Source organism: Lacerta agilis, chromosome 14, assembly GCF_009819535.1.
Source record: "Lacerta agilis isolate rLacAgi1 chromosome 14, rLacAgi1.pri, whole genome shotgun sequence".
Taxonomy (NCBI): Eukaryota; Metazoa; Chordata; class Lepidosauria; order Squamata; family Lacertidae; genus Lacerta; species Lacerta agilis.
In genome coordinates this window covers 39,052,859-39,068,097 of record NC_046325.1, presented here as the reverse complement: position 1 = coordinate 39,068,097, position 15,239 = coordinate 39,052,859, and the positions used below count along the sequence as shown (strand labels likewise).

General features: G+C 46.1%; 1 protein-coding gene across 2 annotated transcripts in view; it reads right to left on the bottom strand.

Annotated features, from left to right (window-relative positions):
• Nucleotides 1–15,239, bottom strand: part of LOC117058283 (sodium channel protein type 4 subunit alpha-like) — a 98,765-nt gene that overhangs the window by 32,608 nt on the left and 50,918 nt on the right. For both annotated transcript variants that reach the window (XM_033169348.1, XM_033169347.1), the window contains exons 11-15: nucleotides 12,687–12,854; nucleotides 11,237–11,360; nucleotides 8,529–8,767; nucleotides 4,610–4,783; nucleotides 2,046–2,402 (exon numbers count right to left, since the gene is read on the bottom strand). In XM_033169348.1, the coding sequence (XP_033025239.1) occupies nucleotides 2,046–2,402; nucleotides 4,610–4,783; nucleotides 8,529–8,767; nucleotides 11,237–11,360; nucleotides 12,687–12,854 (1,062 nt within the window). The remainder of the gene's footprint in view (nucleotides 1–2,045; nucleotides 2,403–4,609; nucleotides 4,784–8,528; nucleotides 8,768–11,236; nucleotides 11,361–12,686; nucleotides 12,855–15,239) is intronic.

Here is a 15,239-nt window from a genome sequence, read left to right as displayed (position 1 = left end):
TACAGTCGTACCTTGGAAGTCAAAGGGAATCCGTTCCAGAAGTCCGTTTGACTTCCAAAACGTTTGGAAACCAAAGCACAGCTCCTGATTGGCTGCAGGAAGCTCCTGCAGCCAATCGGAAGCCGCGGAAGCCCCATTGGATGTTCAGCTTCCAAAAATAGTTTGCAAACCGGAACACTCGCTTCCGGGTTTGGGAGCCAAAATGTTCGGGAACTAAGCTGTTCGACTGTATACACTTCCAGAGTTAATGATAAACCCATTACTCCTGGCAAAGGAGCCACTGCCTCACAATGCATTTAGTATTGTGCTGGTTTAATTTCCAGAGGTGCTCCCTTTTATTATATCCTATAGCTGTAGCCTTCATCCCAGGTCATCCCGTTCAATGACCGTGGAAGGCTCCCCTGCTCATATCACTTTCTCAGCAAATTCCTTCAAGATTAAGGGACCCTAAGCAAGCTGTCAATCCTGGGAGGCCCAGCCGCCAGGAATTCCTGAAACCTTCAAAGCTCCTCAATTCAGAGAGTGAGTGGCTGGCGGGTGACAAAAGCTTCCACACTTTGGGTGGGTTTGGGATTCCTCCCCAGCCTTAGCCTTAGAATGAAATAAAATGAGGGCAAAGGAAGCGAAAGGACGGAAAGCAGTGCAGCAGTTTGAATATTAGTCTAGATGTCTATGTTCAAGCTCATATTCTTCCTTGATCAGGAAGCTCCATGCCAAGGAGAGGGAGGGTTTGATGAAGAGGGCTTACCGGTAATTTGTGGCCGGATCCGCCAGGTCTCATCCCAACTCTCTGTCACTAACACCAGGCAGCAGCAGACTTTGGCCTTTCAAATTTAAGCAGTGCCTTGGATGACACCAAAATCCCCCCCACACACCTCTCGCCTTCCGTTCTATGTCATTATTGTGGTACCCTCTCGGAACAGTACCCAGTGTGGGCAAACCAGTTGCGCTCCCCTAAATCTGCCTCTGTACCAGGATTAAGTCCTAAAACATGGATTAAGAACTGTAGGCTTTTCACTGAAGGAGAACTGTATGAAAATGATGTATTGGTGGTATTTCACACCTATAAAATTAGCAAAGGTGTATAGAACTGCTTCAAATGTATGTTGGAAATGTAAGGAGAAGGAAGGCACATTCTGCCACATGTGGTGGACGTGCAAGATAACAAAAGCATTCTGGGAAATGGTATACAATGAGTTGAAAGAAATGTTTAAAATAAAATTTGTGAAAAGAACAGAGGCTTTTTAATTAGGAGTTTTAGGTGCAGAGACACCAGAGGAGCAGAAACGATTCTTTATGTATGCAACGACAGCAGTGCGGATACCACCGGCCCAGAGATAAAAAGAAGATAAAGTCCCGACCAGAGACGAATGGCTGATGAAGATGAAGGACTATGCCAAAATGGCATAAATGACAGGGAAAATCAGAAACCAGGAAGAGAAGAACTTTAAGAAGGGATGGGGAAAATTCACAATGTATTTAAGAGAACACTGTAAACAACTAAAAACAGGATTTGAGTAACGTCTGTAATGTACCAAAAATTAAGATAAAAATGGATTATTTAAGAAAAACAGAGAAAATAAGTGAAGTAGCTGAAAGATTGAAAATGGTAACCATGGAAGAACGGAAGGGAGTCAAAGGATTAAGGGAATCCTAAATGATGTTGGTGTTTAATGTTTGAATTTAAATTTGCAGTGTAAAACTCAATAAAAAAGATTTATATCTATAAAAAAGAACTGTAGGCTTTTCTGGAAAGCTGGCATGGTTTCAGAAAGGGCTAAAGGGCCACCAAAATAATGCCAAGCAAATCCAAGAGTGACACAGAGCCCTTCTCGTTCTAGCTGGATGGCAGGATCATGGTGAAGGCAAGTGGAATTGCTTTGCACTCATCCCCGGCCATCTTTATTGCGTACTCCCTGTTTATGTGGCATAGGGGACCTCTCAAATGGACAGATTCGATTTTCATTGAGAAGTGCCTGTTTGACCGTGCAGGTCCCCCAAACACTTGGGTCCTCCCATGTTATTATTTCCTAGTTACTACTCACCACCAGGTTCCCAATGACCATGACCATCATGAAGACAATGAGGCACAAGGTCTGCCCAGCCACTTCCATGCAGTCCCACATGGTCTCGATCCACTCCCCGCAGAGGATGCGGAAGACGATCAGGAAGGAGTGGAAGAAGTCGTGCATGTGCCAGCGCGGCAGCGTGCAGTCGCTGCTGATCTTGCAGACGCACTCGGTGTAGCTCTTCCCGAACAGCTGCATCCCCACCACGGCGAAGATGAAAACAATGATGGCCAGCACGAGGGTGAGGTTGCCCAGGGCACCCACCGAGTTGCCAATGATCTTGATCAGCATGTTGAGCGTTGGCCAGGATTTGGCGAGCTTGAACACTCTCATCTGTGGAAGCAAGAGGAATCCTGCTAAGCCCCAGGAAATCTCAGCTGCTAACCACAAGATGCAGGAACCAGTGCAGGAATGGGGGACCTGTGGACCCCCCAAATGTTTTTGGGACTCCAACTTCCATCAGCCCCATCATTGACCATAGACGATGGGAGCTGCAGTCCAACAACATGTTTAAATGAGCATTCAAATTTCTAAAACAGAAAATTTAATAAAAATTATATAATAATAATAATAATAATAATAATAATAATAATAATAATAATAATAATAAATAGTAATATTATTGTAATGTTGTTGTTTTGCTGCTGCTGCTGTTGTAATAGGGCGTCCCTATTTTCAATGGAGAAATGTTGGAGGGTATGCACACAAACCCCAATTGCTGTAAAACCCAAAGAGTTAGAAACTGGCTATTCTCTGAACAAAATACAGTTGATATTCCTGCAAGGCCAAATTTGCACAGCAAGTAGTAGACTAGCTAGCCCTGGTGGCTGCAATTACACATGCTTCCTTGCCAACACCACCAGTGTCTTAGTAGAGTTGCTCTACCTCGGGCTTCCTCAACCTCGGCCCTCCAGATGTTTTTGGCCTACAACTCCCATGATCCCTAGCTAGCAGGACCAGTGGTCAGGGATGATGGGAATTGTAGTCTCAAAACATCTGTAGGGCTGAGGTGGAGGAAGCCTGCTCTACTTTAAATGTGGATTAGGCAACCAGATTAGGAACAAATCAACGGGCACTCAGTACAGCCAGGGCCGTCTCATCCATAGGGGTTAGTGGCGCGGTGCGCCAGAGCGCTGGGCCCCCCAGGGGCGCCGTCGCCAGCCCGCCGGCATACTGGGCGGCCCCCTCCACAACCCGCCCCCGCCCCCACGGGCGGGCTGGCGGCCGGGCACTCGCGCGCCGGCAGCGCAGCCGCTGCCGCCCATGCCGCTCCCGGGTGGGCAGCAAGCTGGCCGCCCTCGCCTCCCGTCCTGGGAGCACTGGAAGGGCGCGCAGAGCCCCGTGCCGCTCCAGCGCCATGCCCCTCATCCCCCGCTCACACGTCACCAGGGAGAAGGCAGGAAGAGGCGATCAGTGGCGGCGAGCCGGGCGCGCAGTGATCAGCCCTCCCTCCCTCTGTCCACCCCTCTTCGGTTGCTGTGCGCGCCCTGCCTGGGAAGCGGACCTGATCCCCGGCGGCCGCCCCTCCTCTCAGCGCCGCAATTAGTCGTCGGGGCGCTTCTCCAGCCTGCTGCTGCGCAGGACTGGAGTAGGGCGCGGGGCAGCCAGGAAGGAGTCCGAGGGGTCCCGGGCTAGGAACAACGTTCTCCAGCAGCCGCCGCTCCTCTGAGCGCTTCTCCAGCCTGCCGCTGTGCAGGACTGGAGTAGGGCGCGGGGTGGCGGGAAGGAGCCCAAGGAGTCCCAAGTGGGGTGCGATCCCCGGCGGCAGCCGCTCCTCTGAGCACTTCTCCAGCCTGCCGCTGGAGCACTTTTGCTTTTTATTTTGGAATCCCACCCAGCCCCATCCAAAAAGAGGGGACTGGTTTGTTTTAGACGCAAGATCCCCTCCTGCACGCACACACACACACCACGCCTGTTTTTCCCGAGTTTGTGGCAGAACTGGAGAGTTGGAAGTGACCCCCTGTGTCATCCAGCCCAACCCCGTGCAATTAAACGGGCAGTGTTTGTCCTGCAGCTGCCCAGATGGTGGATCCCCCAGCCCCTTCCCGGCCCCTGAAAAACACTGCTTTTATTCTTGGGTGCTTAGAAGGGGTTTCTCGCGCCTTTTGGGGGGGGTGACTCCCAGTCCCAGCAGCCCTGCGCGCTTCCAGGTGCGTCGGGGGTGCTGGAGAGGAGCAGGTATATTTGGGGTGCTCCCCCACCCCCGGAGGCTCCGGCTGGTTGGAGGGAGGGAGGGAGTTAGGGAGGCGGTACTGGGCGCTGTTTGCCAAAGGATGGGGGGGTGTGGGGGCGCCGGAGAGATCCCTGCACCACGGCGCCAGATAGGCTTAAGACGGCCCTGAGTACAGCCGTTGCACGCTGTGAGGCTGCCTCTGGCACTGGTCAGTTTTCTGCGCAAGCACTGGCAAGGTGGCTTGTGGCACCTTCCAAAATAGCACAGGGACACCTCACCCCCACTCTGCCCGGGGTGGGAGACAAATATTGGCCCTGCTTTAGAAAGAAGCCGCAGGGACACAGGATGACGTAACAAAGTCACCTACCAGACGGAAGGAGCGTAGCACAGACAGGCCCTGGACGTTGGCGAGGCCGAGCTCAACCAAGCTGAGAGTGACGATGATGCTGTCAAAGATGTTCCATCCAACCTGGAAGTAATCATAGGGGTCCAGAGCAATCAGCTTCAGCACCATCTCTGCTGTGAATATCCCCGTGAAGACCTGCGAGGAAGTGCCGTGAGAAAGAGGACACAGTGAGAGGCGGGCCAAGGGGTCTGCTCCATGGACAAGGGGCAGAGGAGGAAAGAAAGCCAAACAGTCAAGGGGGCTAAACTAGGCCACAACTTTGGGGCTTGTAGCAGATGAGAGGGGTTGGTATGGCAATACGGCAGTGCCTTTGGGATCTTGGATCCAGCTGGCAACCTGGGGTGAGTGATGTCAGGGCCACCCAACCCTGAGCTCAGGTCATGAGTACAGTCGTACCTTGGTTTTCAAATGCCTTGGGAGTCAAACGGTTCGGCTCCCGAATGATCGAAAACCGGAAGTGGTTGTTCTGGTTTTTGAGCGTTCTTTGGAACGTGAACGTCCAACGCAGCTTCTGCAGCTTCCGATTGTCTGCAGGAGCTTCCTACAGCCAATTGGAAGCCGCGCCTTGGTTTCCGAACATTTTGGAAATTGAACGGAATTCCGGAACGGATGTTCCGTACGACTTCTGAGGTACCACTGTATAAGCTAGCACTCTAACAAGGGTGAGGTGAGGGAAGCAAGCACCCTGTGTGTGTGTGTCAACAAGCAATTCACATTATATTTCTCCCAGTATTTGGTTACAGCATTTATCATATTCAATCATGTTGTAGTAGTGTCTGTTCTTTGAAAAAAGAAAAAGAAATACCCTCCCTTGTGTGAAGAATGACAAAGGCCATATGTTTGCTGCTCTTCTAGCTACGAATACGTTCCTTTCCGCAATTTCTGTCCAATGAATGTAGGGCTATGGAGTCAATGATAGATGACCCTGAGATAATTGCTCTGCGTTTCCCACAGATTGAAGCAGAAGCAGAGAATTAATTCGGCCTCTTTGCACTTTCCCTCACTTCCTTTAGCATGCCTTCTGCTATTTCTGCCGACAATTTCCAGGGAATTGCTACCGACAATATTGAAATATTTTTTGTTATTGCTTGTCCTAAAGTTTCTAGCAAAGGTGTTCTCGAATTACATTCTTGCCTCTTTTATTGTCAGCTAACATATTCCTTTTGCCAGAGTTTGTGTTCCTCTTTATTTGCCTCGCTTGGACAAGAATTTCTTTGTGCTTTATTGATGTGGGTATTAGTTGTACAAACACCAAGGAGATGAGGGGGTAATTGGGCAAGAACCTAAACCTTTCATCCCAACAGGGCAGGCTCGCTGCTAACTTCACATGGTGTCAGAGTGTCTCTTTGTTAATTCCACAATAGCTTCCTTGATTCTGCTAATTCATCACTATTTTTTCTGAGAAGCTTTTATCCAAATCCCATTAGTTCTCATACCCTACAGAGACTTACCCTAAATATATATACAACTGCGTCTGTGCATATTCATCCTCTGAAGGCTCATCCATATTTTTGTTTGCCCAAACGCTTTCCCTTGGGAAAACCTGCGGTTTAGCACTGAATTGCAACAAACAGCATGTGGGTTTTCTGCAGATGGCCATTTGTTCCAATTTAGCACTAAAGAGCAGGTTTTTCAGGGGAACGTGGCAGGGGAAGGGCAAAAGCTCACAGGACAAGCGGAAAATAGCTTGGACCCATGAAAATAGCTTGGACCCATGCTGTCTAGGTGTGAATGAGCCCTATGTCTTCCTTCCTTTCCCCTTCTGTCCATTGTTGTCTTTTTTAACACTTGTGTTAGGGACCTGCCTTTTGCTTGCGCTACCGGATGACCTGTCATGTGCATCAATGGCACTGCGTTAATAATATCAAGATCACACCGTTGTGTCTGGATTCTACCTTCCAGTGTTGGCAGAGCATTAATAACTTGGCAACCTATCTGGGACCTGGCAAATGCCCCAGAAATCAGCACGCTTGTCTGGGGTTGGGTTTCATCAAGGAAATACAAGAGGATTAATAGGACAAAACATGTCCACTGTGTTTCCTACGAGCTGTTAGAAGCTGGCTGCAGGCCCAGCTCTAGAATCGCAGTGGGGGATTGTATGCCGAGAGTTATCAGAGGAATTTAGTGCAAAACAGGAAGCAGCTAAATATTAACTAGTCTGAAGTTACTAAGGGCACAATGCTATACCCGGCAGTTAAGAACTCCTTGTGAACTCCGTGGGATTTACTTATGGAAGTGAGAGCTGGAACATAAAGAAGGCTGACCGCCGAAGAATTTATGCTTTTGAATTGTGGTGCTGGAGGAGACTCTTCGAGAGTCCCATGGACTGCAAGAAGATCAAACCTATCCATTCTGAAGGAAATCAGCCCTCAATGCTCACGGGAAGGACAGATCCTGAAGCTGAGGTTCCAATACTTTGGCCACCTCGTGAGAAGAGAAGACTCCCTGGAAAAGACCCTGATGTTGAGAAAGATGGAGGGCACAAGGAGAAGGGGACGACAGAGGATGAGATGGTTGGACAGTGTTCTCGAAGCTACCAACATGAGTTTGACCAAACTGCGGGAGGCAGTGAAAGACAGGAGTGCCTGGCGTGCTCTGGTGGTCCATGGGGTCACGAAGAGTCGGACACGACTAAACGACTAAACAACAACAACAACAAAGAACTGTGCTGTTAATGCAGGGATGGGAACCTGCTGCCCTCCATGTCCTCCAGATTCTATTAAACCCAATGGTCGGGGATGATGAGAATTGTAGTCCAACAAATATTTGGAGGTCCATAGGCTCCCTACCCCCATGCTAACATATTGAATGTTTCAATATTTATTTTACTCTTTATACTGGGGATAAAACAGACAGATGAAGGTTCTCAACAAGGAAGTTTCAGTTCAAATTTCAGCCAGGAGGGAGTGGGCTCCAAAATTCAGCAACTGATTTCAATGAATTGGGAGAGACCATTTGATGGCCACCGTAACAGAACCACTGTCATCTTGTTGCATTACTTATTGGGTTTTGGTGAGGGGGAGGAACAGGCACCCCCCTGTAAAATGCCCCCTTCATTTAACTACCCAGAAATGATACAGAAAAATGAGGAGTGGCATTTTAGCTCAGCCCTATAAAGACTTTGAGGACTGAAAAAAGTTGGGTTTTTGAGCTTTAGGGGGAACAATTGCTGGGCAAAAACGACATGGTGTAAGTTGTCAAATTATGAGTAGGGCAGCAAGGACTCTCTCCCTTTCTTAAGCCACAGTGCATCAGGGTCATCTACCGAAGCTAGATGGCATCAAGCCACAGAATGAAGAACAGAGGGCTTGTGATTGGGAAATGATCCATAATGAATTGAAAGAAATGTTTAAAAAGTATACTCCCCCCCCCAAAAAAAACCCAGAGTCATTTCTGTTGGGGATAATTCAGACTGAAATTCCCAGGTGTATGCTACTACTGCGGCCCATGTTTTGTTAGCCCCAAAATGGAAAACGAGCGAGGTCCCAACAAAAGAATTGCAATTTAAGCTGGCAGAATATGCACAACTCGCAGACTTAACGTATAGAATAAGAGAACAAGAAGAACGTACGTTTAAAGAAGAGTGGAAAACATTTACTGAATATATGGGAAATAATTGTGTATAGCTGAAAATACCTGCAGCATTAAGATAAAGTCAACAGTGTAAACAAGTTTTGATGGATGCAATAATGGAATACTGAAATGTATAGTTTTTGTAAAATATGCAGGGATTTATGATACAGTATGTAAAATGAACCATGGAAAGAGAAGAAGGGAAGTCATTGATGTCTTAAGGATATAAAAATTTTAAATTGTAAAACAGAAAACTTAATAAAATTATATACAAAAAACAACAACAGAGGGCTTGTGGTTCTCCTACCAGGTTCCCCACATTCAATACATCGTTGAATGCATCTGTCATTGGGTAGTGTTCCATGGCCATGAAGACTGTGTTGAGGACAATGCAGATGGTGATCCCCAGATCCACAAAGGGATCCATGACAATGAGCTTGATTATGTTCTTCATCTTCACCCAGAGCGGGCAGCAATTCCACACAAGGACTGCGTGGGCGAACTTGTACCACCACGGCGGGCATTTTTGGTGCGCCTCTTCAAGTTCTGAAAGCAAAAAATCAACAAGGAACGTATTGATTGAAACCATAGCGGCCTAGGTATATTTGAGGGAAACAGTAAGTTACTTCATTTACATTTATGTAATCATAATAATATTTTATTGTCATAATCAAAACAAAATAAAAAATAAAAAAATCCTTCCAGTAGCACTTTAGAGACCAACTAAGTTTGTTCTGAAGTTGAGGCCCCAGTACTTTGGCCACCTCATGAGAAGAGAAGACTCCCTAGAAAAGACCCTGATATTGGAAAAGATGGAGGGCACAAGGAGAAGGGGACGACAGAGGATGAGATGGTTGGACAGTGTTCTCGAAGCTACTAACATGAGTTTGGCCAAACTGCGAGAGGCAGTGAATGATAGGCATGCCTGGCGTGCTCTGGTCCATGGGGTCACGAAGAGTCGGACACAACTGAACGACTGAACAACAACAACAACAAGTTTGTTCTTGGTATGAGCTTTTGTGTGCATGCACACTTCTTCAGATACACTGAAATAGAAGTCACCAGACCCTTATATATAATGAGAGGGTGAGGAGGGGTATTACTCAGAAGGCTGGTGGGAATGGGTGATTGGCTGATGGGTGTGGAAAACCTGTTGATGACTGTTAACGACTGCAATTAGTCCTAACATTATTGTCATAATGTCATTGCTATTTTCCTTGGCCTTTGTAAAATGTTTTATGTATTTTTCCCCTTTCCTTTATACTCTAACTTATTGTAATATTCTTAATAAAATTAAAATTAATTATTTTTTTAACATATTCCTAACATTAAGCTGTTAAGAATATGCCGAAATGGCAGAACTGACTGGAAAGCTCAGGGACCAAGAAGACAAAAACTTCAAAAAAAGAATGGGGAAAATTTATAATTTATTTAGGAGACCATAGTAAGCAGATGAAAACATTTGCAGGACTTTAACAACACTTGTAATTTAACTATTACTATGGACAATACGGAGAGATACAAAATATGGACTACGAAATAATATGCAGTTGAAAATGTTGACAATAGGACCCATTGAGGGGAAGGCAGGAAGTCGAGAGATTCAGAGAAATCTCTATATATGGTTATGTATTTGGTAATGTTATAACCTTTCACTTGTAAAATCAAATAAAAATTATTTTTATTTTTTTAATTTTTTTAAAATAACAAGGACCTCTTGTTATTAATTTTTTCCCACTAAGTCAAAGTCAATACTTACTAAAATGTCAAACCTCATCCAATAAATCGGTGAGACAAATCAATGGGCAGAACAATTGTAGCCCCTGATCCGCCATGCCCAAGGGGGTTTGTATGGTGTTCCTCTGGCCAGTCAAGCTTCACTGCAAGGAGCACCCCCCCCATGCACCCTAAAGAGCAGTAGCCAGCAGAAACCCCCAAAATGGGGCATTTCAGGGGCAGGAAGTTGCTGGGGCTGTCCAGAGTTGGATCTGCTGGATCCTGAGCTGCCCCTGCTGTGCTCACATGGCAGCAATGGGCTCAACGTGGACCTCTAGGCTGTGCCAGTCTGGGAGCTAGCACAGCAGAGTTGGATTGCAGCCTCCTGCTTAAATTTGAGACCAAAATTTCACCCAGAGGCAGGGAACCCTTTTCAGTCTGAGGGCCACATTCCCTTTGAGGCATCTTCTGCCGGGGCAGAGGCAAAGTTGTGCAGCTTAGTGGATGCGCCTCTTACCTTTTGCATGGCTGGAATGTGGCCTAAGGTGCATAGCCACAGGTGTCTACATCTGCTCATACGGTATGGAAGAAAACCCTCTCCAAGACAGAAGTACAGTCGTACCTCGGGTTATGTACTTAATTGGTTCCGGGTCGCTGTACATAACCTGAAACGTATGTAACCCGAGGTACGACTGTACTGTTTCTGGGAGACAGGGAAAGGGCAATGGGGCCAACACCATTAATGGCCCTGTCACTCATGATCAAGTCTGTATGCTGTGTCCCTTAAACATGACAGAAGGAAACACATCTTGGAAGGTGCGCTACACTATTGGAAAAGGCACGTACCCTTCCCAGGGTGCGGCCGTCTTTTTCGAACCACCAAAGTCATCTGGAGTTTTCAAAACTAGAACAGCACCTCTCTTATTCTCTGGGCTTCTGACGAAAACAACAGTCTGCTGCCAAGTTACCGTATTTTTCTGTCTATAAGACACCCCTGTGTAAGACGCCCCCTATTTTGGGGGACTGTGATTTAAGAAAATGGAGGGGGAGATGTATCCTATAGGACGCCCCCAAATTTTTGACATTTTTTAAAGGGGGAAAAATCTAGACTTATACATGGAAAAATACGGTAATTTGTATTTATTTAACGGCTTATGCAATCCCCGTTCTCCATTAGTTCACAGCAATTCACAATATTAAAAATGATAAACGTTATAATGCGCAATGATCTTTGTTGTTGTTTTTCCTAATGCCAGAAAAAAATCCAGTTCTACCCAAAGTCACGGAGGAGGAATTTACCTTCCAGTGTGTTGGAGACTATGCTAAAGGCACTCTCTGCTCGTTTAGTCAAGCCTGTCCCTTCTTGGTTTCCTGCGTGGAGATGGTTGTGGTCAGGCTTCTCATGCTCCTCCGCTGGATCTGACTGCAACAGGGAAACAAGGATGATTTAGCGAAGGGTATCTCACACCTTCTGCCTCCAGGGCCCACTTGCGACAGCTGAAAATGACGGAGGCCCGCAAACCACTCACAATATTGGTGGAACACAGTGCCAGAGCTTGGCTAAATCAATGGGCAATTACTGGGGTCGCTTTCTACGGATATCTAATCCAGTGTTTTTCAACCACTGTTCCGCGGCACACTAGTGTGCCGCAAGATGTTGCCTGGTGTGCCGTGGGAAAAATTGAAAAATTACTTTATATATAGTCAATATAGGCACAGAGTTAATTTTTTTTAACATTTTCTAATGGTGGTGTGCCTCGTGATTTTTTTCATGAAACAAGTGTGCCTTTGCCCAAAAAAGGTTGAAAAACACTGATCTAATCTATCTTTGGAAATTGCTAAATTCCTTGTCACATGTTTGCCTTGTGGCAAGGAGTTTCATAGCTCTGTTTTCCTCAAGCTAGGTACACACATTTGGACGTATCATGGCCCGGCATCCCCATTTTGGGGCAGAATGTGCTCATCCAGAAGCATTTTTCTTTCGTGTTTTCCCTTCCCACCCCCACATGCCTCTCAAAGTTTTTCCACCCATCTCCTGTAATTTCTTCTCCTTTCACACTCAACTTGTAATTCATTCCCCCACCCCCCCAAGCTCCTCAATATTGTTGTTGTTGCTGCTGCTGCTGCTATTGTTGATAATGATGATGATTATGATGATTAATAATAATAATAATAATAATAATAATAATAAATTGCCATTCATCACAAAATCTCAGGGAGGTTCACAAGATAAAATTACAAGGTGAAAGCACAAATAAATAGTTCAAACAAAAGCAATAAAATAATAACCCTCCACTGAAAAACACATTGAAAAGCCTGTAGAATATCAATCAGCCAAAGGCCAAGTTGAAGAGGAACGTTTTCACCTGGTACCTAAAGATGAAGGTGCCAGGTGAACTGTTTGTGGGAGGTAAAGGTAAAGGTACCCCTGATCGTTAGGTCCAGTCGCAGACGACTCTGGGGTTGCAGTGCTCATCTCGCTCTATAGGCTGAGGGAGCCGCCGTACAGCTTCCGGGTCATGTGGTCAGCATGACTAATGCCGCTTCTGGCGAACGAGAGCAACGCACGGAAACGCCATTTACCTTCCTGCTGGAGTGGTACCTATTTATCTACTTGCACTTTAACGTGCTTTCACTGCCAACCTTCTGATTGGCAAGCCCTAGGCTCCAATGCAGAAAAAGCCTGAGTGCCCTCGTCTCTTTGCCCTTGTACAAGGACCCTTCTATTCCTCCTGCGCAGGCGACACACCTCGTCTATTGTGGCTGACCGGTCCAGCACCAAGCGTGGGATGACCCGGCCGTTGCAGTCTTTTGGCCCATCTTGATCACTAGGCGCCTCTTGATCGGACTCCGCCGTCTTCTTTTTCTCCACGATAACACTCTCTGCGGAGCTGCTGTTTGCTGCTTGCTCTTGAAGCTGTGGAGAAACCAGAGATCTGGGTGAAGAGCTCTGCCATATATATATATAATGGTTTATTGGAGGTACCCAGCACAGACTGGGATCAGTTATGTTGAACTAAGAGTGGAGAGACCCAGGTTCAACTCATTTAGCCAAGACACACAGGGTGGGTTTCCCTCCCTCCTACCTCATAGAGTTACCTGTGAGAACAAAACTGAGGGGTAGGGAGAACCAGTTCTATCTCAGAGAAAAGGTGGAATACAAATGTAAATAATAAATAAAGATCTATACATATATATTTAGATGGTAATGATTTTCCAGCTGAGAGCCACATTCCATAACTGGGTGCTATTTCATGTCTTTGCCTTGGCCAATTGTGTGCTATTTCATGTCTTTGCCTTGGCCAATTGTAACTGATGCATAATCTTTATTATTAAAATGTTGTAGGTCAGGAATATTATTCCTGTACCTGACGAGTGGGGGGGGGGACAATAACAGTGACCTACATTAAAGCGCTCATTGTTATTGTTATTATTATTTATTATTATTTATACCCTGCCCATCTGGCTGGGTTTCCCCACCAGCTACTCTGGGCAGCTCCCCAAAGAATATTAAAAACACGATAAAACAAACATTAAAAACTTCCCTAGACAGGGCTGCCTTCAGATGTTTTCTAAAAGTCAGATAGTTGTTTATTTCCTTGACATCTGATGTGAGGGCGTTCCACACGGTGGGCGCCACTACCGAGAAGGCCCTTTGCCTGGTTCCCTGTTACCTCACTTCTCGCAGTGAGGGAACCGCCAGAAGGCCCTTGGAGCTGGACCTCAGTGTCCGGGCTGAACGATGGGGGTAGAGACGCTCCTTCAGGTATACTGGGCCGAGGCCGTTTAGGGCTTTAAAGGTCATCACAAACACTTTGAATTGTGCTCAGAAACGTACTGGAAGCCAATGTGGGTCTTTTAGGACTGGTGTTATATGGTCTCAGTGGCCACTCCCAGTCACCAGTCTAGCTGCCACATTCTGGATTGGTTGTATTTCAACATATATGTGACGTGGCTTGCAATACTATAACCACTATATCAGCTAAGCAATACTGTATAACATACCCTCCAAAATTTCTCCGGTGAAAATAGGGATTTATTATTATTATTATTATTAGACGACTATTTATACCCCACCCATCTGACTAGGTTGCCCCAGCCACTCTGTGTGCCTTCCAACACATATAAAAACATTAAACATTAAAAAAAAACATTTCCCTATACAGGGCTGCCTTCAGATAGCTTGTGGGTCGGATAACTCCATACCCTCCAATATTTCTCTAATGGAAATAGGGACGTCCAGAGGAAGAGAGGAGCATTTCAGGATCAAATCAGAAACCGGGATGGCTTCTCTAAATAAGGGACTGTCCCTGGGAAAATAGGGGCACTTGGAGGGTCTGCGTAATCACAGCTTAATGGGGTCTGTTAATGCAGTTAAGTAGAATTTGCTTGTTTGTGCAGAAAAGACTTAAAGTATAAATATCCTGGCAGACTATTTCCCCCCTCCCCTATTTTTATTCTGCTTTACGAAGGGGGAACTGAAGGCCTCATCCCTGGCCACTGAATTTTAGAACAAGGAAAACCCACATTGATTTGTCAGGAAAGATCTGGAAAAGGATGGGGGGGGGGTGCTTAGCACCTTGTTTGAGGATTCTTTCTGTGTGATTCACATAGAGATGAGGGATAAATCAGTTTGCATCCAAAGGCAAAACCTATCTACATAATTGGCACATTCCAAAACAAAACATGAACTGAAACCCAGGCAGCCATCAACACGCTTGTTTGAATTTTGCATTGCAGTTCTCCTGAAATAAATGCACATATTGGGTGAAACTGCAGAGAAATGGGTGCATGTTCAAAGAAATTTGCACTAAATTGCTGGTGCGTTCTCATGAGGACTGTTTTATTTTTAAAAATCACCAACTGATGTAGAAATGTGATTAAATCAAAAACAGTGGAAATTGAGAAACTGAAACAGACCATTTGCTTATCCCCAGATCCACATTGTTTTCCCGTCATTGTTTAATTCCCTCGTTCTATTTCACAAGTTATACCTTTCTATCAAGAAAGGGAACAGACCCCGTAGGTATCGAAATCAGCCCAGAGTCCTGTTAAGACTTGAAATATATATGGCTTTCGTCTCAAGCCAAGTCCTCCTCCCAAGAAGATATTCGCTGTCTGGAAATAGAAAATCCACTTCCGAATGTTTAGATTAGAAGCACAAGGCCACAATACGCGACACCATTCTACACACACACACATATGGACAACTGCATGTTTGCACAGCCCGAAAATTAGATTTGTATGGGTGGCTCGGGGTCAAGTGGGCGGAAGCAGCTGGCAGCGCAGAAGCCTGTTACAA